At 35.9% G+C, this 25,505-nt stretch overlaps 1 protein-coding gene across 1 annotated transcript in view; it reads left to right on the top strand.

The window, feature by feature from the left end:
• Eif3e (eukaryotic translation initiation factor 3 subunit E) overlaps positions 1-21,368 on the top strand; it is a 32,679-nt gene extending 11,311 nt beyond the window's left edge. The window contains 8 exon segments of the mRNA NM_001011990.1: positions 3,739-3,864; positions 4,385-4,509; positions 8,381-8,507; positions 9,177-9,278; positions 10,766-10,875; positions 19,554-19,656; positions 20,210-20,344; positions 21,195-21,368. Of these exon segments, the coding sequence (NP_001011990.1) occupies positions 3,739-3,864; positions 4,385-4,509; positions 8,381-8,507; positions 9,177-9,278; positions 10,766-10,875; positions 19,554-19,656; positions 20,210-20,344; positions 21,195-21,233 (867 nt within the window). The 3' untranslated portion in view covers positions 21,234-21,368.
• The last annotated feature ends 4,137 nt before the right edge of the window (positions 21,369-25,505 follow it).

Here is a 25,505-nt window from a genome sequence, read left to right as displayed (position 1 = left end):
TGTTGCTAACTGGCATTGGAGTCTGTTGGGTCACTGCCTAAATTTGGGGCTTTTGCAGAAGGGAGAGAAAGTTGTATGAGGCCTGATTAAAACTCAGGCCTTCAACTTAACAGGTTTTTCCATTCTGTCTTCTTTTTAGACAGTTACAGTAATAGGTAACTTTCTAAAGTAATCAAAATGTCTTATCTAGCCTTTGATCTGAGAAGTTATAATTTGTTACTCACTGTGGATTAATGAGCAAATTACCAAAGCCAGTGGTCTGTCTAGTTTATCCTAGAACTTAAAAGTCTCGTTAAGACAGGGACTTTTTGTCTTCCAGTCTTAGATTTTGTTATTTTCTGTTGCTTTTTTTCCTTTAGCTTTATATGTCACAAAGAAAAACATTTGGACCGTGTTGTCTTTGGTGCCTTCAATGAAATTCAAGTTTCCTGTTTGGGGGTAGTTCAAGGGGTAGATCAGTGTTACTCATTCAGATATCTCCTACACTAAAATAAAATAGTACAGGGAACTTTAGTTTTTAATACTACCTCCATCCTTCCTTCAAGGAAACAAATGTTTTCCGTTTGTTTCTAAGCTAGATTTAAAATATTATTTTTCTCTTTCGCTCATTTGCAATGAGTTCTTCATTTACGGATAAGCTGTGATTTGCCTGCCAGTGCACTGAAAGTAATCATTGATGTTAAACTTGGAGTGACTTATCAGAAAATTCCATCACTTTTACCTTGAATGTTACCAGAGATTTAGGAGAGCAAAAGTTGATTACTTTGAGAATATAAACAGCTTAAGCTAGGACTGTAGAGCCAGAAGCCTGGTATGATTACAGGTACATGAAAAGAGCCGGTTATTCATATCATTTGTTACTGCTGGGAGTGAATTTTGAGAATGAAGATTTAGTGTCATGTTAGAGTTCCTGCACAGTAAATTTATTGTTGCTGGTCAGTGAGTGAACGTGCCATTTTCCTAAGACATGGAAACTTAAGGTAACTGCTGGAATCCAGATATTGAAACTTCTAGTATATCCATGCTGGAAAGCAGGTTGCTGTGAAGGGCCAACTGTAATGACATGGAGTTGAGCCAGGGCAGTGCATGTGAACCCTTTGGGGGTCACAGACCTTCCTAAGCTTGTACAAAAAGCTTTTATCCCACCACGTATAGCATATTTTAGCTTTAGGAGTGTCATGGTTATGTAGTGTGGCTTTATAATTAGTCTAAGAATCTCTACAATAAATAGGTGTGTGCTTTATAACTGGGAGTTTTAATACTTTGAAAAGTTATGACATGTATTACTCTGTCTTTAAGAAACATTCAACTCTATGCTGTTTCATTATTCCTAAAATATACTATATTGGAATTCAAGTAATAAAATTTCTTAAAATTTATGTAGTAGTCACTAAAAAAATTATCTCATTTTATAGCATAAAAGATTTGAGCTAGGTAGAAGCTGTTTTCTCTTGGCATATTGTTACTTAGTGCAAAGAAAGGAAGACTAGACGTTAATTATATTTTCTTGATTTAGATATGGCCATTAAAAATCTTAGGTGTTTGAAAGTTTAGTAGCAAAACTGACAATCTTGGTTTTGATTTTGATGAAAATTCATGTTTTAGTTTAGTTATTTTTTTTGTTAGTTTTTTCCATTTCTAGATTTTGTTTTTCCTGGTGGTTGGTTTCTCTTTTAAATCTATGGTTAAGGAAACATAAGCTATGAAAGAGCCATTGTAACTATGGGCAGAGATTAGAATTTGACTCTCCAAATGACCTATTGTAGGTCAGTGTTTATAAATTAAAGCTGTGTGACCCTAGATTTATTTTTTAAAGAGTTGGTAGCTTTTCGAATATGTCGGGGAATGTTCGTTTGAATGTGAGACTTCTTTGCACTTTGCTCCAAAAGTGTGCTGATTAAAATGAAATCAGGAAAGTTGATAGAAATGTTTGAATATTAATTTGTTTTAAGAGTTCTACTGAATTTTCATTAAAGATCTGTCCTCACTGTGGAGCCCTTGGTTTACCTCAGAAATGTGACCATTAAGGAACTATTGTGGTAAACGTGATTTTAAAATACATTTCTTATTATATTTTTAAGAGTTTTTTCCCCTCCCAGTTAGAATTGAAGATGTATTGACTGTCAGTGGCATATCAGATCATTTACCAGTACTTTCCATGATGCCCAGACACCTTGGGGAGTGGTGGCTTGAGCCACAGTTTTGGCTCTGATGTGCCTGTTGGCTGTCAGCTTAAAGGGTATCTATTTATACTGATTCCCAGGCATGGCTTATTCTTCCCTGTCTCTAATTGTAATATATATTGGGATTTTAGTTTTAGATAGACAAAGCGTATTAAATTTGATAGCATATTAGACTTGATGAAATTGTGTATCAAGTGGGATAGGTATTTGTACTCAGGATTGGTGCATGTGTGGGCAGAGTAATGTTGGATGCCATCTACCACTATGCATTATTCCTTTGAGACAGTCTTTAGCTGCGCCTGGTGTTAGACTAACACGCAGTCCCCACTCCCAGCACTGTGGTTATAGGCAATTTTGCATATTTATGTATGAATCATATTATAGGTATACTTCATGATAAAAATTGGAACAGGTGGCTTCTTGCTCATGTTTCAAATTTTAATTTATAGATATTTCTATTATTTGACTGCTCTGAGAGTTAAATGTTTTCAAGAACATTTGTGAAAATTACTACAAATGGTAATAACAATTATGTCAAAGTGCTATAAATTACTCATCTCAATAAGCTCACATTTCCTGGACCCTTAGCATGTGTTAGGCAGTATATTTTCTGTTGAAGCTGCATACCAAATGAGAAAGGTTCTCTCTCATCCTCAGAGGTAGCTGTGGCAGAGCTGACCACTTGGCCGACTTTCTAATCACACTGTGTAGTTGTATTTTAATTTATGATACACATTACAGGCACATTCTGTTGTGTAAATGCTTTGGTGAAGAGTGAGTTCAAAATTTCATCTTCCCGAATACCCTCCCTTGCTTTTGCTGCTTTAACACATGATGTAGTTCAGATTCATTTTATGTGTTCCCATTGATGTGCTGTAAGGGAATATTGTTTAGCAATTTTTATCATTAGTTTGGTAGTTACTTACATCTTTGAATGTAATTCATCTGTAGCTTCTTTTATAAACCAGTAGGCCTGTATTTTACATTTTATTTTCTGTCATATTTTTGTATTATTTCTTTTCTTGAGTCAAGATCTGTTAAGTGGTCCACACTGTCCTCAAGCTTGTGATCCCTCCTGCCTCAGCTGTCCCAATGCTGAGATAACAATGTGCTACTGTACTCTCTTTGAAATAGTTTTAGTATTTGTTTTATTTCTTATATTGCAAATGAGATTCAGGAGCTTTGTTTCTTATATCTTTAATTCATTAACATTAGCTTCCTTTGATTCTAACATGATTTACAGTAGTCGTAGGTATACGGAATTCTATTGCCTATGTGTTATCTGAAGTGGATTATGCTAAGGTGATGCTGCTGTTTCCGAGCTTTAAAACCACCTTTTATTTTACAATAACGGCCTGATATTAAAAGCCTAAGTTTTTTACATAAATTATTTTAAGTAGTTTACTGTTGTGTTTGAGTAACGCCTTGAAGATACTGAGTTTGCGGTGGAGATAATGTGGATCTGTCTGCAGGTGGACTAGATGGATGGAGTGGGTAGAAATGTACCTTTGCTCTTGCTGTATAATATCGAGGCTCTAACTAATTATTCATATAGGTTCCAGCAACAGATAGAAATGCTTTAAGTTCACTCTGGGGAAAACTGGCCTCTGAAATATTAATGCAGAATTGGGATGCAGCCATGGAAGACCTTACTCGATTAAAAGAGACCATAGACAATAATGTAAGTCACATGTTTTGGATTGATTCTCTGAAATTACTTTGCACTTGTTATGTTTTCTGATATGGAACAACACTGCACATTCTAAGAAGGAAAAAAGAAATAAAAAACCTTCATATTTTGTTTTGATTTGTTTGTTTTTTTGTTTGTTTGTGGTATTGCCTTGACTGAATACTCACTTAGTGGATAAGTTCCTTTAACCTTGAAAATGGTCGCACTTGATGTGATGGCTTCACCTGCCAGGCCACTGAAAAACGATACCGCCCTGTCAGCGTCTCCTAAGGACCGCTTGCTTCTGTCCTTGGTTTTAAAACATCTTTGGAGGTAATCATAAGAGTGTAATAATTTGAAACATCAAAGATCATGGAAAAGGCATGAGGTCAACTATGTTTGATCATAAAGCATAGTTAGGATAGCTTGGAATAGAGCCTCGTTTTAGTTACACTTCTGAAATCATGTGTTTATTGCATGTCTGTTTTTCATGTACTTATATTTCCTCTATGTACGTTTCTTAATCTTTCAGTCTGTGAGTTCTCCACTCCAGTCTCTTCAGCAGCGAACATGGCTCATTCACTGGTCTCTGTTTGTTTTTTTCAACCATCCAAAAGGCCGTGATAATATTATTGATCTCTTCCTTTACCAACCACAGTAAGTTACACCGCTGTTAATTTTACTTTTGATATATGATTTGATCTAAAGATTGATTGATTGATTGATTATAAGTACACTGAAGCTGTCTTCAGACACACCAGAAGAGGGCATTGCAGATGATTATGAGCCACCATGTGGTTGCTGGGATTTGGACTCAGGACCTCTGGAAGAGCACTCAGTGCTCTTGAAACCACTGAGCCGTCTTTCCAGCCCCTTGATAAATGATTTTTATGTGATTGTGTGGTGCGCACGTACGTGTGTATGTGCACACCCTTAATTAGAAAGCTTCACATGTAGCTGTTATTGTAGGTTCTTCAGAATTGTTCTTAAAGAATGATCTCTGAACTAACAATACAGATAGCATGTAGACTCAGGGCTTACCCTAAAGGATTAAGTCAGTTTGCATTGTCCTCGGTTTTCTAGTATACAGCCAGTCTCCATCTCTGGGTTACATGTTTGTAACCACATGAGAAGAAAAATTCCATCATTACTGAATATGTAGATATTTTGTTCTTAGAATCATTCTGTAAATAATGCAGCAGTAACTACAAACAGAAATCTATATATTGCATATTACAGGTAATTAGAGATTAAGTTATACAGGAGTGTATGCAAACAATAGCTTATATTTCTATAAGGGACTTTGACATCTGTAGATTTTGACACACAATGACATTTGAAACTAATCACCTGTTAATACAGAGGGGTGAGTGTATATTCAAGTGTGACGAATAAAGGCCTATGCTAAATTATTGGAATGGAAAAACGGTGAGGTGGTTGGTTATATTTTGGGAGAATCCTTTTTGTATTGGTTTGCTGTGTCCAGCTTTCGGTTTGTTTTTGGGTCTATAATAAATGGGCACACTGCTCAGTGAATTTTGTGAAAGATGCTATTCTGTTGGGCAGAAGTAATTTTATTTTTCATTTACTTTTTAAAAGTTCTCCCTGTTTTACTGAGGGTTTTTTTTTTTTTTCTGTACCTCATTCTTACCTAAATTTGACCATCTTTCTTCAAATCATGGATATACCACCACACCAGATATTAGGATAAGTGTGTGTGTGTGTGTGTGTGTGTGTGTGTGTGTGTATGTGTGTGTGTGTGTGTATCATATGCATACATACTCATGCTACAACAAATAGTTGGATTGTGCCTTTAAGGCCCAATGGGAATGAATTGATTTAAAATGTGTAACATTGAATTGGTAATATGGCTATGCTAGTGGGTATATCTTCATCCCAGACTATAACCACTGAATTACAGTAGTCTCAACTGACAGCAGAGCAGCTAGAAGAAAATTAAGAAATTTATAATATTTTATTCCAGCAGAATTTGCTCACAAAGACTAATGGAAATGATGTTCAACAAAGTTTCTGTCATTTACCAGCAGGGATTCAGTTTGTTTTGTTGTGTTGTGTTTTTTTGTTTGTTTTTTTAATTATTCAGCAGCAAAGATACACAACCAGAACAAATGAACCATTTAACACTGGAATGGTTGCTCAGGCGAGGGCTCTGCTGATTTGCCCAGGAGAAGGTGGATGTTTTCTGAGTTATGGCTGTCCTTGGGCTGCTGTCGGCACATGCTGCTTGATACTAAGATGCACTTATGCAGTCTAATGTGCAGTCTGAAATTTCAAAGTGGAACAGTGCTTTCATGTAAAATTTATGTTTCAGTAAAGTCATTTAGATGACAGCATGGTATCGATCAGAACTTTCAGCTTTGTACATTTTACCTTATGTCAAAAGTTAAAACAAGAAGCAGACCTTCCTAGCTGCAGTTAAGTCACATTGCAGTTCTAGAATATTGCAGCCCTCACTGCAAGCACAAAAGAAAGTCCCCGGCCTCTAAACTCATTCAGCCAAATTACATTGGAAGTGATACTGTAATGTAGTCACGTGCTAGGAAGCAATATCAAGACCATTTAACTGAATTATGTTAGCAATAAAGTGCTCCCGTATGACAGTGTTTAGTTAAGAGAGTCTGTGCAAAAAAAAAAAAATGTATTTAAGAAACTAATTATCATAACTGGGGCTGCAGGTTAGTGGTAGAGCTTGCGTTGCTTCTGTAAGGCCCTGAATTTGAGTCACAGCATTATAGAAAACCCAGAAATGACTAAATACTAAATATTTGAAAGTCTTACTGTAGGTCAGTGTTAACCAATAAACATTTAAGAAATGTATGGTGAAATGATGAAATTTTGAATTTTTTATTCACTAATTTTTTTTCACGGTGGTCTCATGGAACCTAACGTGAATTTGAGTAGTAAGAAGACTTGAATATTTGATTTTTCTGCACCCTACTCCCAAGTGCAAAAATAACTTGTCTGTGCTGTCATGCCTAGTTCCTTTGCAAACAGTTTTTATAAGTGCTTCTAAATTCAAACCAGTTAGTGTAAATAATGAAGAAATTTATTGTCTCATAACTTGTATTTTTGAAACAAACTTAAATAATATATATGTCAAATATTTTAGAAATTTGACTTCTCTTTATGTAAATACCTGCATAATCCCAATTTTAACAAAAGTTTTGTCAGTTTCTGGCATGTATTTTCAGAAACATGGTTTCTAAAGGGTATGACTCACTAGGAATATGAAAACATACAGTAAACAAAGTTTACAATAAGGAAAAAGAATACAAGTTTAGCGTCATGTATGATAAATTTGTAGATTTTGGATAAATGTTAAGCAAATTCCATAAATGCCTACTAAAATGAACTGTTTCAAACCTGATAAAAAGGCAGATTATCAAGTAAACTATTGTTTCACATGAATATTGTAATTTGCTGCTTAAAATAGGACTCAGTTTTTTTCAGAAGATATAGCTGTTAGCTGCTACATTTCAGTTCTCTGCCTTGAAGTTTTATTCTTTTATACCTTAGTCGGGGCATTTAAGCAAGAAGGCGGAACTAAGTAGTGTTAAGTACTAATTCTGAAGTCTTAGCAGCAATCTATAATATAGTGATGTGTGTGCTTGAGTGTGTGTGTGTGTGTGTGTGTGTGAGAGAGAGAGAGAGAGAGAGAGAGAGAGAGAGAGAGACTGACAGACACATTTTAGTCAAGGAGAGCTTGGGAGTTTAAATATTAAAAGATGGCTGGGAATTCATCTTCTAAGAAGTATATAATTGGGGGAGCAATTTCTGAGTCAGCTTATTAATGGGAGCTGAGTTGGTGGTTTAGACCTTATCTGTACATGTATATATAGATGTGTGTGCGTGTATGTATGTATGTATCTTTGAGATACGGTTTTTACAGACAGATAGTTCTAAACTCAGTATAGTATCTGAGTTAGAGCCTTGTCCACTGTCAAAACAGTAACATGATCTGGTAAATAATTGCTAAGGCCCCATTGACTTTCATCTTTTATTTGACTTACTCCTATTTTCCATTACTGCCACTGCTACTGATTCAGTCTAGGCCATATAATACTGCAGTAATATCCTCTCTGTACTTGTACATCAGAAAATCACTAGGTTTGTTTAAGTGCCCAGTTTTCTGACTATGAGAAGTACTTTGCACTTACACTTTTTCATTCCTAAGTGTTTTCAAAGTCTTGGAATCAACTAGTAGTGCATCTAAAGACTTTCCTTCCAACATCTATTGAGCAATGATAAGTGACTTCCTAGACTCCTGGATGAGTTTTTCAGCTCACTCTTAATTGGTGATAGTGATATTCCTATTGAGTTTCTCATCATCGGATTCTGCTGATTTTACAGGTGGTTATTCTCTTGTAATACTTAAATATAATTCTTGAATGCTTGCAGTCTTAGACTAAATGGTGTTAGATGTTTTCTTTAGTTCACACTGAATGATAGACTTGAAAAATTGTGAGAATTTGGTGAATATTAAGTAATTGTTGTATTTTTACCTTAGGTACCTTAATGCAATTCAGACAATGTGTCCACATATTCTCCGCTATTTGACCACTGCCGTCATAACCAACAAAGATGTGCGGAAACGCCGGCAGGTGCTGAAAGACCTAGTGAAAGTTATTCAACAGGTAAAACTAAACTTCAAGTGGTAAGACAGTAGGTGTAATCTCTAGACACTGGGGTCTTAGGTGAAAATGTATAAGGTAAGAGGGAAGTCTACATGAAATTAGAAGAGAGGCAAGCCCTAAGTTTACTTTTGCAAATTCACAGGTATCTTTATGATAAATATGGGATAAGTGATTAGCTTGGTGGAGTTGCTTGTTGATGGTTCATGAAATTGTTGCCTGTTCCAGATGGTGACCTATTAAATAGACTAATGTAGTAATAGTTCTTAATGTCAGCAGAAGCCCCTGCTGTTCAATTTATATGGAGCTTCTGGGGGATGGGGGACAGAATACCAAAAAAGCCAAAGAAACCTGATATAATCTAAGAGTGCATTTATACAAAGAAGTGATTGTTATTGTAGGGAATATCTTCATAGCTGGAAAAGAACATCATTGTTTATTGACTAGAGGAAACTAGGTATTAGAATTGAAAATTTGTAAAATAATTCTAAGATGAGAGTTAGAAATTTTTAATTTGGACATGTGGCACACTTACTGTATTATTTGCGGTAAGAGTTAGAATGGGTAACTTGAGATGACATTGGATTATTAGTTGTGAATTGGGATATTTTATTGGCACTATGTGAAACAGTGTTGAACAAGATCTAACTGGATATTTGACTTAATTTGTAGGAGTCTTACACATATAAAGACCCAATTACAGAATTTGTTGAATGCCTATATGTTAACTTTGATTTTGATGGAGCTCAGAAAAAGCTAAGAGAATGTGAATCAGTAAGTATGAATTTTTACTAAGAAATTTACATTCTTAAATTTCGAATCTGATAAAGTATTGAAGTAATTGAATAAGAAAAAATAAACTAAATGGCATATTATTGATAGAATTTAGTCACCTAATTGACATTGTCTTCTTTTGGTTAGCAAAATTAAAACATTAACTGTCTGAATTAATCTGAGTCCCCTTAATTCTATGTTTTTCTAACCTGGTTCACATGTGCATGCATATCATAACTGTGATCCCTTTATTTATAGATGGAGTTATATTCCATGATCTTTGGTGTTTCAAAAGATTAAATTTAACATTTCCTATAAACTAGACAGTTTATTTCAGTTATGAATTTTATACCTAATTTTTTCTATTGTTTAGTTGAAAATAAAGTTCTTTCAGAGCAAATCTGGACCTTGATATGTAAACCAAACGGTCAGTGTGGATTTACAGAGATCCATCCACCTGCTCTGCTTCCCAAGTGCTGGCGATGAAGGCCTGCACCATCATGCTCTTTTGCTGTTTTTTGTGGTTTGTTTATATTTTAAAGAGGCTTCCCTTTTTTAGTGCATGTGGGCTCATATGTGGAAGTCAGAGGACAACTTTGTGGAGCCTCTTTTGTTGTTTTCCTATTGGTTCCAGATGTTTAATTCTGGTGTTAGGCTTGCATGCCTTGCACTTTACCCACTGAGCCATCTTTGGCCTCGCCATATCTATTTGTCTATTTATTCGCTCATATTCGCAACATATTTGGGATTAGGTGAGGTGAGTACACAGTTCGCTATTTAGCTTAAGGCGACCTTAGGCTCATAATCTTTGTATGTTAGTTTTCTGAGTGCTGGGGTTATAGGTGTGCAACTCCATCCTCAGATAGTTTTGTCTTTTAAAATCAAATTAGGGGAACAACAATTCTCAGTTTCTAAGGGAAAAAAATATAAATATGCATTGTGATAAGTTTGAATATTAGTCAAAATGGAAAACAAAAATCTTGCTTGATAGTTTGTCACTGTAACCATGTGAGCATTACACATTACTTGTACATTCCTGTTGAAATTAGCTTTTTTAATTATTACTCTCTTTGAAATAGGAGCTATTCATTGCAATATTTCCTAACCATCTTGTTGTAGAAAGTTCATTCTCTTAGTTCATTCTTTATTTTTAAGTAGCTAGAGCGTGTTGTATACAACAATATATATCAAGGAAGTTGCTCTGTTGCTCTGTTACCTCAAATCATCAAAAAAACAAGGAGACGTTTGGGCTACTTGGAGAGGTTTTTTTTTTTGTTTTGGGGTTTTTTTATTTGTTTGTTTGTTTGTTTTTCATCATTCTTTGTTTAAATTATTAAGGATTTGGACATGAGCAACATTCTAAAAAGTGCTATGCAGTGGGATTTTTTTTTAGATACTAAATGAAGCAATGAAGTAGACAAAGTGAGTCAAGTTTTTAAAAACAGTTGTGAGCATGATTAATTTTTAAATATATTTTCTGTATCTAGGTGCTTGTGAATGACTTCTTCCTGGTAGCATGTCTTGAGGACTTCATTGAGAATGCCCGTCTCTTCATATTTGAGACTTTCTGTCGTATCCACCAGTGTATCAGCATTAAGTAAGAGCACACAGAGTGCATATACATTTCCTACCTTTAATCTCTGGAAATTGCCAGTTATTATAATGTTCTATATAGTGAGATTTCAGTTAATTCCATATTTATTTCTCTTTTCTTTTTAAGAGAAAAGGTAATATGCTAATTATGAAAATTTTAACATGTTTGCATTTTGAGAAATGTTTAGTCTTTATTTGACTGGCAGAATATAGTTTTCTGAAAGTGACAAGTTGAAGACTTTTCAGCTTACTTTCAGTTACCTTGTTGTTCATTATGAAGGGATAGGTAAGATGGTTTTAAACAGTGGGTCAAATGACTTAGCCCTTAGCAAATTGAAAATGTTGTTGAAAGACCGCTACATTTGGTAATAATTTCTGTTAATTTAGTTTATTAAATTACATATTTAAATTATCATATAGTAAGATTCTGTGACATCCTAAAATGTTGAAACATGGAAAGCTTGTGGTGAATTTTAGTTGAAAGTTTCTCTGTTGTGCGAGAAAATAATTAGGAAGATTGTGAAATGTGCATGAGCTATTAGAAACTAATTTCATGTATTAGGGTTTCAAAAATTATTAGTGTCTTTTGGCCACAGATGAAGTCAAATATAAAACATAAAAACTTGGTACTTTTAATCTTTGCCTCAGAGGAATTGTATGTAGACCAAATTCTGTTTCTTAATGCCATTTGGTTTTGGTAGTCGATCCATCCATTCTTGCCTAATTTTAGTGAATTGTCCTTGAAGTGGTTGTCAGAGTTAGAAGTGTAATGTGATCGCTGGGCTTTTCTTATGGGAATTAGGACTTTGTTGTAGTTTGCAGGCATTCTTTTTAAAATTGATTCTCTTCCTATTCTTTATATGCAATTGATTGTGTGATTTTAAAAAAGGCGGGCACATAGTATATGAGATTAGTGGACAGTGGTACCTGGTCTTGATTGTTCTTTGGGTTTAATTCTTTTCAGTCAGAGAGGAATGTTGAGTATTTTGGTTTTCTTTTTGTGGTTTTCTCCATTTCCTCATAGTCTATGGTCACTTGTGTGTTTGGGGTTATGTGTTCTGTTTGACCAGAACTTTTTTATTTGCTCCTGTGTTTGAAAACAAATTTAATCTTTGTAAATAATAATAATGTATTCTTTTTTTTATAATAATGTATTCTGAACTTGTTAAGTCACAAGGCTTCTTTTTATTTGACTTCTAAGGTACCATGGGTAAGGAGTTGTGCTGGTTCTAGCTCTTTACCTTTATAAACTGGTACTTGTTCATTATTGTGTTTCTTCAAGTTGAGCTTTCTGTGTCAGTAAAGTAGACTAACTATCATGTCTACTCTTGTAAACCATGTAGTTGGTAAAGGTGAAGGTTGATGGTAAAGGTATTAACCTGTGTTTGCTTGGCTTGCTTTTGGTACTAACCAGGATCCACACTAGGGCCGCCTCATAATTAATTAATGCTAGGCAGGCACCTAACCACTGACCTATGTACAAAGCTGTCCAGTCTGTATGTTTACTTTTTCTTGGATCTCTTCAGTTTTCTGCTAGTCTGTTTCTAAAGCATCTTAAACTAAATTTCTAGAGGGGTTCCAATTATCTATCTATCTGGATAGGTAATTTTCCTTTTGAAAATAGTAAATGAGATCAAGCACATTCAGGCTGCTGTGGGGGCTATAAGTGTTTTTAGATTAACTTGAGCTTCAAGGACTCATAGGAAAAACTTCTATTAATCACATACTGCACATCTATAGAAAAATTTATTTTAGTCGTCTCAGTAGAATAAGTCTAGGAAAATGTAGAACTTTCTGTGGTGGTGGACATGCTCTGTATCTTCATTGTGTATCCTGGGGCACTGGGAACATGACTTGCATTTCAAGTTCTAGAACTACAGCTTTCAAATGGTGCATGTGTGTGCTGACCTGCGTGTGAATGGTTTGGCAACTACCACATGCAGTCTTACTTAATGTAAAGTTTTGTATGCGTGCAAGTAGATTAAATTGGGCCTTTCTCCAGCTGTTATCTTACATTTTTTCTCTGACACTGGAGACTTGTAGAAATATTGACTCCATGAACTCTTGTTACTTAGCTGGAAAGCTTAAGGTTTGGTGTCATCGTGGATTACCAGATTTAGGCTGATAATCCTCTCATACCTTGTAGTGTTCCTCATGAGGAATTGTTTTGTTGGGAACAGTTTACATTTTTAGACATAATCTTTATATAAATTGATTATTTAGCTGAAGAGTAAACATGAAATCTTTGTCAGCTGGTAACTATATCACAAAAATTCTAGTTTTCTTTGACACACACTTTGTGATGTGTAACAGCTGCTATGCTGTACCTCGAGGGTTGGTTATTCCAAAGCATGGCCAAAATTGAAAAAAAAAAAATCACACCCCATCACTTAATTTTTTTATCCATGTAAGTTATAACTCTTTAGAGTAATGAAGTGATAGACCAGTAACATTCTATCTTTAGTATATTGAATATAGAAAGCTTTTTCATGTGTTAAGCTGTTTTACTGGATTAGAATGATAGCAACTGAAAGTAATATGATATATTTATAGTAAGATTTTGCAAATGCAGCAGATCTCTTAATTCAGACTCCAATGATTTATAATCCATTTAAATGAACAATAGAAGTAACCTTTATCTTTAGACAGTACACAGGGAGAAAAGTACTTATTCTCTGATCTAGTTTTCAAGCCCTGCTGTATATTGAATTAATCACGAGAAGTTACATATCAGTTTAAATAGAACTGATTTTTTTTCTCTGGCTTCACCCAAACCTTTTGAATCAAAACAGAACCAGCAATATAGCTTTTCAAAGAAGTATTGCCAGTGTTAGCCAGACACTGAGGATCAAGTAGTGACTGTCCTCAAAGGAATTAAAGTGTGGAAGAAGCAGATACTAAGTGGACAAGTACATTCAGATTTAAAAGTTATTCCTGATGTCTTAGTTTTACTTTTCTTTTGCTGTGAAGAGACACCGTGGTCGAGACAGTTTATAAAAAAGCATTTGCTTGCATACAGTTTCAGAGAATGAGTACATGACCATCCTGGTGGGAACCATGGGAGTAGGCGGACAGGCATAGTGCTTAAGCAGTAGCTAAGAGCTTCCCTCTTACCACAGGTGTGAGGCAGGGCAAGCTAAACTGGGCCTGCTGCTTTGCCATTTGAAACCTCAAAGCTCACCCCAGTGACAGGCCACACCTCCTAATCCTTCCTGAAGAGTCAACAGACTAGGAACCTAACTTTCAAGTATAAACTGTGGGGCCATTCTCATTTCAACTACCTCATAGATATTTTGAAGAACAATACGTAGTGACAGGAAAAATTACATGAATATATATTGTGTGTTAAAAAGCCCAAAGAAGTAATTCGGATGGAAGTTTTGCTCAATCCTAAATCCTTTGCACCTGAAACTAGACTTTCTGTAAATGTTTAGTGTGCCACATTATCTTGTTCTGTTCTCTACTCCATGCTGGCCTGTTTTGACTTCTAATTTTAGTATATGCTCATATTCTAATTTCTTTCTCTTTTTTTTCTCTTGTGGGTTGGGAAGGTGTATGCATCTCTGGCCTCTTTTTCCTTGAAAAGGACACATTTCAGTTGCTGAATGCAGTAGTTTTATAAGGCTCATTGCTTATTAAACAACGTTATACTTGTGATTTAAAACATACTATTAATACACTGTCTGATATAAATTATGTAATATCTGCCAGAAAAGATAGTATTGTGGGATCTAATTTAGTATATAGCTCACTAGGTTATTAGATAAATGTGTCTGACATTTAAAAGGTGTTGTAAAATAATTCTTGGACTAGTTTTCAACAGGAGATAAAACAAAGAATAGAAGCAACATTTTGAATGCATATGATAAACATGTTGTATTATGCACTAATATGATTTCTCTGGGGGATTTGGTATTTCCAACTATTCTTGTGTTTCTAGCATTACAAGTCAGTCTGCTTCGTTGATTAAGTGAAGTTAGACCATAACATTTTCCTTCAAGTTATTACCACATAAGGATTTATGTTTAAAATCACATTTGTTGCGAATAAAAAAATATAGTTGATAGTAGTTTTAGAGGCCACTATTATCTCATTTCTGTGTTAGTTTTAATATAAGGTTGTACGTTTCAGCTGTTACATTCAGCATTTTGTGTTTCTGAGCTTGCTATGTTTGCCTGCCCTCACAGTTAACAACAGCTTCTACTTAGATCCCTTAAGTTAGCTCTTAAAGCATACTCTTACAGATACACAGGCCTTCTCTTTCGATATATTGGCTGCAGTCTTCAGTGAAAACCAGACCACATGTTCCTGTATCGTAACCCTTGGTAACATTTGAAATAAATTGTTCTTGTCAACTAAAATTTGGAAAAGCGAGTTATGAGATAGTTATTAATATCACATGTGAAATCCTGGACTCCAAATCTGCACTAAGATGGATAGATAGTGAGTGACTGGGGGGCTCAGTGAAGAGAGAGAGACCATCCTCAAGACCTGGTATTGATGACTTGATAGATAATCAATGTGGAATCAATAAAGTACTATTTAAGCCCCTAGATCAAGCTTTATATCTAAGGCTTGTAAGTGGGGCCACCAGTATTGATCAATTCAAAGAAATGGAAAAAGGATCTGGTTTTGTGCTGGAAGCATGAAAAATCTGATTTAAAGCAACTGGATTGAGGGTAGAGCGTTTGTCTTTGTTTAGCGTTCTTGTTACATTTTCATGTTTGTAGAACAGGTGAACTAGTCAACTTAAACATGTATGAAATAATTTCAGAGAAAATATTAAGGTCATTTTGAGATGCTTCCAACACAGTTAAGATTTTTAATAATATATGAATCTATAATCTGTTTCTGTTTAGAGTAGAACTAGCTTGGATCTTTTTTCCTCAGACATTCTGTGCTTTGATTCATTTTACAGCATTTTCTAGGGTGGCCTAAGTCACTTTTATCTTTTAAGCTTTCATTAGTATGTTTGTTTTGTTCCTTTGATTTTGGTTTTTGAATCTTTAGTATTTTGTATGAATTTATTAGTATAGATATTCTTTTAAAATATTTTTACATTTATTATTCTCCTCAAGAGTGAATGAGATAGAGCAGCGTGTGTACATGTAAGGTGAAAGGGACTTTGTGAATCAGAACTTCCCTTCCACTGTTTGGGTTCATGGATTGAACTCTGGTTGTTAGGTTTGACAGTAAGGACTTTTATACAGGCATTTTTACATTCTTTAATTTTGTTCTTACAGTAAAACAAGGTGCCATCAAATAATGTGCTAATGCTCTTAGAACTTTTTTTGGTTCTTTTTTTTTTTTTTTTTTTTTCAGAGCTGGGTACTGAACCCAGGGCCTTGCTCTACCACTGAGCTAAATCCCCAACCCCATGCTCTTAGAACTTATTTCAGGTTTATTTTGACTCCATTAAGTAAAGAATCAAGAAACGGTGGAGACAGTGTGACTGTTAAAGCTCAGTCCACAGATGTGTATGCAACTCTGTTGTGCATAATGCTAAGTCACTATAGCCATGTTAGAATGTGCATTTCAAGAGGAGGATGTTGATTCTAGTTAGAGTTAACTGTGTAGAGTGTAATTTTCTTTTAAAATCTGAAATCGGGTGTTTCCTTATGTCAACTCTAGGCTAGCATTGTTAACCCTGTTGGATTTCTCAGGTGATAATAGTGATGGAGGAGGTGGTAGTGGCCATGGTGATGGTGGTGGTTGATTATATATGGGGATTATGTGAAACCCACTCCCTAAATCTTTGCGCTCTTGAGAGTTACTCTTTGCTATAAGCATCAAAGCCAGTTCATGTTTCATTGGAATAGTGATAGTGAAGGAAGAGAGTTGATTTGCTATGGCTGTTGTTATATGGTAATCATGAAGGAGGATAGTGGGAAGCTAAAAAACTTCTATTGTAGCCAAAATGGAGGAAGCCATACCTGGATAGTTAAGTTTGAATGCTTTTGCTTTTTGTATTTGTGTGTGTGTGTGTGTGTGTGTGTGTGTGTGTGTGTGTGTGTGTGTGTGTGTGAGAGAGAGAGAGAGAGAGAGAGAGAGAGAGAGAGAGAGAGAGAGAGAGAGAGAAAGACCTACGAAATAAGCTGATCATAGGATTTTAGGGTGGAACAGGTATGTAAAATAGATTAAGGGCTCAAGATAGATTATTTGGATAACTGGAAAACATTAATGGAGCCTGAATCAGTTCCTGGCTTGAATAGGAAGAAATCAGACAATTAAGTATTGGTTGCCTCCTTTGTGATATATATGACACTCTTCTGCATGCATAGGAAATAAGCCATCTGAAAAAGGTAGATATTATTTGGTTTGCTGTGTACATAAACTGTGTCCTTGGAGGCATGTAGTCAGCAAAACTAAGTGACTAAGAGTAGGTTAGTTATAAAAACATCATCATTGGAAGACTTTTAAGGGTCTTTTTCTATTTGAGAACCATGTAAGAGACAGGTCAGTAAGTGAGAAAGAGGGCACATGGAGGGACAGCCTGTGCAAAGACCCTAGAGATGGGAGTGTTTGAAGAACATTTAGTATGGCAGCTGACAAAAGGGCCTTTCATGATGAGAAGAGCTTGGTAAGGGACTTTTGGTGAGAAGCTATCTATGGTTTAAAAAGAAACTGAAGGACTTAATAACCTTGGTTTTAAACTTTTATTTACATAGCTTATAAACAGTTTGCCTTACAATTTAAATTTTTAATGGTGCCAACTACATAATTGTCTGAAAATTGGGATCTCTGCTTTTAAGTAGCATACTATGGCCAGATATAGTGACACATGTTTGTAATCTCAGCACTTGGGGTGGGATAGACAGAGGAAGAAGGCTCACTCCAAGTTTGAAGCCAGCTAGAGCTAAACAGCAAAATTCAGCCTTCAAAAATATTAAGTAAATAAGTATATACTTACTGATATAGATATAGAGAAGATTGACTGCCAACCAATCCAATTTTAATAAATATTGTTTCAGTTATGCTGAAAAGATAGTATTCTTTTTTTAAACTTACTCCTTGAGTAACAGCTTCTTCACATATTTGTTTACTTAGTACAAAGGAGGTGAATTTACATTTCAGGAAACATAGTAGTAGAAAATAGAGGGATTAACTGTGAAGTTACAGGAAAGATTATTTGCAGGATTTTCCCATTTTTGAAAACCGTGCCTTTTAACTGGGGCGTGGGGGATGTCTCTGGCATAGGCCTCTAATCCCAAAGGTAGGGTGGAATGTTGCACATTCAGGCCCTCCTTGAACTAAAGAATAAGCAATGGCAATTGAATTATTTCAGAAAGTACCAAACAGGTTAGGAATATAGCACTCACTGTCTTAGAGTTACTGCTGTGAACAGATACCATGACCTAATAAGGACAACATTTAGTTGGGGCTGGCTTATAACTTCAGAGGTTCAGTCCATTATCATCAAGGCAGGAGCATGGCAGCATCCAGGCAGGGATGATGCAGGAGGAACCGAGAGTTCTACATCTTCATCTGAAGGCTGCTAGAAGACTCGTTTTCAGGCAGCTAGCATGAGGGTCTTAAAGTACACCTCCACAGTGACACATACTTCCTCCAACAAGGCCACACTACTCCAACAATGCCATCCTCCTAATGGTACCATTCCCTAAGCCAAGAATATTCAAACCTCCATATTCACAAATGTAGACAGTACTTACCAAATTTATGCAAGGCCCATTTTTCAATCCTGTTGTGGACTGTTTTATTGATAGACTTGAGAGTTTTTACATTTTCCACAAATTTTTCTCTTTAAACAACGAAATAGGGGTATGGTAGAGAGTATGTTATTTCCCAAAAGTTATCTTTGATTAATTGAATTGGTTACATTTGGGTGAAAGCCTTATCACTATATAGTCACTTGTATAGCTGCTAAATGACTTAAGTACATTTAAAGATGGGCATGCTGTTATATCCAGAATTTCTGTCTACTGTATTCCAAGGAGCTGTTTTGTTGAGTGTGGTATGTTGGCTAACATAGCTGACTTCCAATCTTGTTGAAAATATTCAAAATCTCTAAACCAAATCAGTGATAAAATGATAATGAACGGTGAAGATAAAGGGCATTTAATAATAGTGTGCACACACCACTGCATTCAAGTGTCGTGTGTTCTTATTGTCATGTGCATATGTACTCTTTGTCAGTTGGCTGATGGACAAGTAGCTGCTCAAGTACAAGCCCTTTACCACCTGATTGTACGTGGGGAAAATAAAGGATGCAGATGCAGTGTCAAAGGGCATTTTAGCATGTCTCCATGGTGTCAGCTGGTTTGTCTCTGCATCCCTTTCACTAGCGTTGTCGGTTTCGTGCATAACTGCTAGCAGTCCCTCCAGAGCTCTATTACAGTCATAAATAGCAGCCTTAAGCATTAACTCTTCATAGTGGGTGTATTTAGTGTCATAAAACTACTTCCTTTGATAGCCACTGTGGAACACTCAAGATCATGTTTTCAAAACCACAAGTTTTGTAAGTGCAGAATACAGTATTTTTTATCAAAGATGTTTATACTCTAGCTGGTATTATGAAGGTAATATAAGATAGGCATAAACAGGGATGGTATATATGGTTAAGGGTCATGTATGTAAGAGTACATGATCCAGAAGTATTTGAAGTCTGTGCAAAGTATGAGTCACACTGTGTGCAAAAGCCTAAGCTTTTATGTCTCTCATTAGTATGCTAGCAGATAAACTGAATATGACTCCAGAAGAAGCTGAAAGATGGATTGTGAATTTGATTAGAAATGCGAGGTTGGATGCCAAGATTGATTCTAAACTAGTAAGTATTATATTAGGTATGGTACATGCTGTTTAATAGTTGCTGACTACTTTTATAATTCAGGAGAATGTTTAATTAGAAATTTTATTCTATAAACCTTGTGTTTTGATACAGGATCCCACTGTACTAGAATATTCTGGCCAGTTGCCTCCTACACTGGGTTTATGGGCATGGACACCACATTACTTGCCTATGAATCTTTATTAGGTTGAGCCTACTGGTGCAGGCCTGTTATCTCCCTACTTCAGGTTCTAAGGCAGGAGGATTGAATGTTCAAGGGCATCCTGGGGAAATTAACAAAATACTGTCTCAAACTGGAAAAATAAAGCCAAGACGTGACTGTAGCTTGTTCTGTGTCAGGCCCCATTCCTGATATTCTATTCCCCACCAAAAAATAGATGGGTGACGGTTGTTTGAATATGAGTGAATAAATGTTATCATATCAATACAGTGTATAGGTGGGAAACAGTTATGTGGGATTGTGTTGTACTCAATAATTGACTGACAGACTTCACTCACTGACGTTACGAATAATTTCTCCCTTTTATTTCAGGGTCATGTGGTAATGGGCAACAATGCAGTCTCACCCTACCAGCAAGTGATTGAAAAGACTAAAAGTCTTTCTTTTAGAAGCCAAATGTTGGCCATGAATATCGAAAAGAAACTTAATCAGAACAGTAGATCAGAGGTAAGAAGTAGACATTGTCTGTTCTGTCTGGGATTTAGCAATAATGTAACTACTATTATTACATGAACTTTGGGAACATCATTATTAGCATTACTTTTATATTTCTGTTTATGTTTACGGTGTTCAAAAATTACTAAATTGAAACTAAGTTTGTTTTAGATATACTCAGTAGCAAAGAAAATAAAGTATATTCTTATTTATAGCTGGGTTTCTTTTTACTTTTGTGACTTTATTAACTCACTTGCTCAGGCTCTCGACACATTTTGATTCTGATAGATAACTTTATATGTGCTTGAAATGTGTGTTTTCTTTCTAAGTCTAAAGAATTAGTCATATAAAAAGTACTTTTTTCTTGCTGAGCATACATCAATTTTAATTTTATCTTTTATCTGTTGTTTATAAGTGTCCAACACTATGCCCTTCCCTTTTAGTAGATGTTCCTCATCTTTGATGTTGGAAAAAACTTGAACCTTGTAACCTCAAAGTTCCATGTTTTCTTTAATTCTCCTTAGACACTAACTACATAGAACTGAGAGTAGAAAGGAGTTGGTAACTGGAGTACCGAAGGACTCCATTGAATTAAGGTTTGAAAAATAGGTTAAATTAAATGGAATTTCAATTATATTTTTCCAAGTCTAGTAGAGCTGAGCCTTGAAAGTATCATGTGAGTGTGCCTTTTTTTCTATATATTCAGAATAAATTTATTGATTATCTTTCCCATGTTTATTGATTATTGTTATGGTTTATCACTCTCCAAAAGCTATCAATGATAAGATGCTTGTACCACTTCCTTTTCTGTTAGTGTTTTCAGATTTCATCTCATCTTGATTTCTTTCTGCATGTGTTTTAGGCTCCCAACTGGGCAACCCAAGATTCTGGCTTCTATTAAAGGATTATAAAGAAGAAAAAGGAATCAGTGGAAGACACAGTAACCATTATGTATAAAAGACGACATACATTTTTAGAAGCAATTAACATGTTTGCTAAAAATTTTGGAAATTTGAATAAAATTGGCTATGATTCATTTTTTTTATCTTGCTTGAATTTTCTTGTGTGCAAGTGTTTTTTATTAACTTTATTTTAAAACAATTATATATCCCCAGGAAGTTGCTAAAGTGGTACAGAGAAGTCCATATGTAAACCCTATTTCCTCGGTACTGTAGAACATTACAAGCCAGGGCTTTGATTGTGGCACAGCATATATAAATGATTCTTATTAATATGTGTGGATTGTGTAACTCGTGGGTTGAGATACAGAACTATCATTAGCTCACCTTCTGTCAGGTGTGCATATAATGTAATCTCAGTAGTTCTAACTCCTGGCAGCCCCTCATCTCTGAGAATTTTATCAGAAATGGAATTTGAGTTAGCCTATCATGTTGACAGGCTTTATATCTGCAGTTGTATAGAATAAAAACATTAAGACAAAAAATAGATCTGTATTGAATTTAACATAATAATGAACAAAACGTCATATAGGTGAGTAGTATATTCCTTTTATTACAAAATAGGATTCCTTTTGTTTGTTTACCACATTGCATCATAATTTGGGTTGTTTCCAGTCTGGTACTATTACAAGTAAAGCATTTTAAATTTTTTATTAGTCTTTCTAGTTACAGAAACTATACACTCCCAAAACGTTTCACACACACAAGTTTTAACAGAAGCCTATGTTGTCTTAGAAATGGATTAGCATGTTTGTCTGTTGAGCTGCCATAGCATTGGTACTGTTTCTTTCTCCTCCCATGCTAATGGTATAAAAAGGAAAGTCTTTTTTTTTTTTTTTTCTTGTTTTACCATTTGTCAGACCACTGTTAAAGTCAGTTGGTGAGATTCTAACATAATTACATTGTATATCCCACTTTAAAAGCATAGAGAACCAGCAGCAGCAGGATGTACAAACTTTCTCTAAAAATGCTGTATAATAACTTTTTAGGCCCTTGGAGTCCTTATGTTCTGTTAGAACTGTTCAATTGTCATATAGAACAAAAGCATTTGCTTGATTAAATGATGGCTTATTATAATACAATTGTAATACAATTTTATTTTTAAAAATAGCCGAGTGTTAGGCCTGAAGTTTTTGGCTCTTACCTTGATATTGGTATTCCTACATAGGAGTGCAGATATGCTGAAGTTAGGCTAAGCCAAATGCTGAGTGTTTTATTGTCCAGTATGAAAGTACTGAATGTTGTCCTAAGAAAGTAAAGGAATATTTGAACAACAAAATTAGCAGTTTATGGAGAACGTTCCAGAAAGTGATCTTTTGTCAGAAGTTCTTATCAGCAACAAAACCGTGGTTCATTATAAAGTAGAATAGCATACACTACTTAGATGTCAAGTTTGATCAGTAGCTTCCCAGGATACATTGATAGCAAATACTTTTTTCCAATTACTCAGTCTAGCAAATAAAGAGCTTATAAGATGTGTCCTAAGTGGATTAGCAAAAGGTCAGGGAAGATACAGTTACTATGAAATATCTTTCTTTGCTGGGCTCAAAACCCTCAGGGAAAGAAAGCTAATATTTGAACACCTTAGGCAAGCCCAGAAATGTGGAAATGCCTGCAGCAGTTATATATTCGTGACAAAGCATGGTCGGTCCAGTGTATGTTAAGATGTAGAGCAGAGAATAACTATCAGTTCTGTCAGGTTGTGTCCTATATCAGTGGTTCTTAACCTGTAGGTTGTCACCTCTTTGGGGACAGAAGGACCTTTCACAAGGGTTATACATCAGATAATTATCTATATTAAAATTCACAACAGTAGCAAAATTAGTTATAAAGTAGCGGGTCACCATAATATGAGGAATTGCATTAAAGGGTCACAGCATTAGGAAGACTGAGAACCACTCCCACATTCTTTCCATTTCTGTTTGCTGAAGGTTAACCTCTTGTGGTTTATTAGGACCCTGGTCAGGGAAAGATGTTTCACGTGAGCACAAAGGATTCTATGTTCAGTTCCACCAGTGGGATTTCTGGCTACTAGTGTACATTCTGTTTTTCTTGAAACATGCCATTATTAATATCACTTGGAAAACATATAATTAATGGTCATTTTCGCACATTAAGAGCATTTGTTTGTTATTAAATATATATTTTTGGCATGCAAGGATATAACTTTGTATAAAAGTTTCTTGGCTGTGAATATAATCTTAAACCTAAACAAAAAGTAAAGTCTTCCGGTAAGAGACCAAGTAAAAATAAATTTTAGTCTTCATGTCTGTACCCTGCACTTTATTCTGCATTCTATGCATTTGCAACTTTTTTGCAGACAAATCAAGGATCCACATAGGCATAACCTGGTTTTGTATTTACATTGTTTTCTACTTAAAAACAAATGAGTCTGTGCTATTTAAAAAATATTAAGTATATAAATGTATATATAATGTGTATCGGTATGTGTGTGGATACATACACATACAGGTCATCTGTTCAGAGAAGCCAACATCTATCTAATCACCACTTTCAGCTGTTTTACTTAAGGTGTAAAAGTCTTGTTACCTAAAGAGTTACTTTTTCTTCACCCCTGAACAGTAAGCACTGACTGCCATGAGACTTACATAAATAAGTGATTTGTTTATATCTATAATTGTATCTTGATTATTTCAGTAATAAAGTTTGGTTTTCAGTGCTTCCAGTCTTAAGTTGAAATTACATTTGCTACTTCTGTAGCTTGCTTCATTCAGCAAATTATTGCATTCAGCTTTAGTTCATAGCTTTTCACTGCCTTTGATACCTGTTTCCTCAGAGATTCCATCCTGTAAGAAGCTCTAATCAGTAAGGTAAACAACTCAAAATAGTTTCAGGAAGTCCCTGAAACTGAGCAGATTCACTAGGCCCCTCTCTGCCAGCATAGGCAATAGACTGAGAGTTCCATTCAAATGGAAGGTATCTGAACTGAACTGCAGAGAAGTCTCTGAGAGCAGACCAGATGCAGGTTTAGAACAACCAAGCCACCTGAATGGATGTTCCAACCTGTTGAGCTGCCTGCAGGCTGTGCAGTATATTTCAGGTTCACAGCTTGTGTGCTGTCATCCACGCTAGGGTGGGCTTTGGTGATTAAGATGCATTTGAGTTGTTTCTGCTTCTGTAAGTAACCACTCACCCACATTCCTGTAAGTAACCATAAAAACTCATTGGTTCACACAGTGAACTTCGATGGTATTCACATTTTGGTTTGTCTTGGGATCCCTATGTCAGGTGAGTAAACGAGTGTTGTATCTTCCCGAAAAAAGTTTTGTCACACAAGTGTTGATAAACACACTTCCAACTTCTTGGTTATATAGAGTTTTTGAACAAAGTTTGAATGTTGTTTGTAGACCAGTGGAAACTGTGTATTGTGATTATTGCTTATAGAAGTGATTATCCTTTGATAACATCTCCTTTGGTCTTTTTTCTTTTACTTCTGGCCTTTTAGTTTGTTCTCTGCAGTTCCATTCTTTCCCTTGTACTATTTGAACAGCCCAGTGCTGCATTTCTGTTCTTAGAATGATTATCCTAGAAAGTTTGACATGCATGTATTAACTTGTAAATTAAAATTCTCCACACTGGAAGTCCCACACCCGCGGATCCCGGCCCGCAGCAGCTCTCTGCTCCCAAACCCTGTGGGAGAGAGACCTCACCGCCTGGTCAGGTGGGCACTCCTGAGGCTGCAGAGCAGAAGAGACCACCAACACTGCCCACCCCTGCCCACATCCCTGGCCCAAGAGGAAACTGTATAAGGCCTCTGGGTTCCCGTGGGGGAGGGCCCAGGAGCGGCAGGACCCCTGCGCCTGAGACACCGCCGGAACCTGAAGGAAACAGACCGGATAAACAGTTCTCTGCACCCAAATCCCGTGGGAGGGAGAGCTAAACCTTCAGAGAGGCAGACACGCCTGGGAAACCAGAAGAGACTGCACTCTGCACACATCCAGACGCCAGAGGAAAACACCAAACGCCATCTGGAACCCTAGTGCACGGAAGCTCCCGGAAAGGGCGGCGCAGATCTTCCTGGTTGCTGCCGCCGCAGAGAGCTCATGGGCAGCACCCCGCGAGCAAACTTGAGCTTCGGGACCACAGGTAAGACCAACTTTTCTTTTTTTTTTTTTCTTTTTTTTCTTTTTTTTCTTTTTTTTTTTTCCTTCGGAGCTGGGAACCCAGGGCCTTGCGCTTGCTAGGCAAGTGCT

The sequence above is a fragment of the Rattus norvegicus genome, chromosome 7 (genome assembly GCF_021556685.1).
Source record: "Rattus norvegicus strain SHRSP/BbbUtx chromosome 7, alternate assembly SHRSP_T2T, whole genome shotgun sequence".
Classification (NCBI taxonomy): domain Eukaryota; kingdom Metazoa; phylum Chordata; class Mammalia; order Rodentia; family Muridae; genus Rattus; species Rattus norvegicus.
This window is presented reverse-complemented; position numbering and strand designations above follow the sequence as displayed.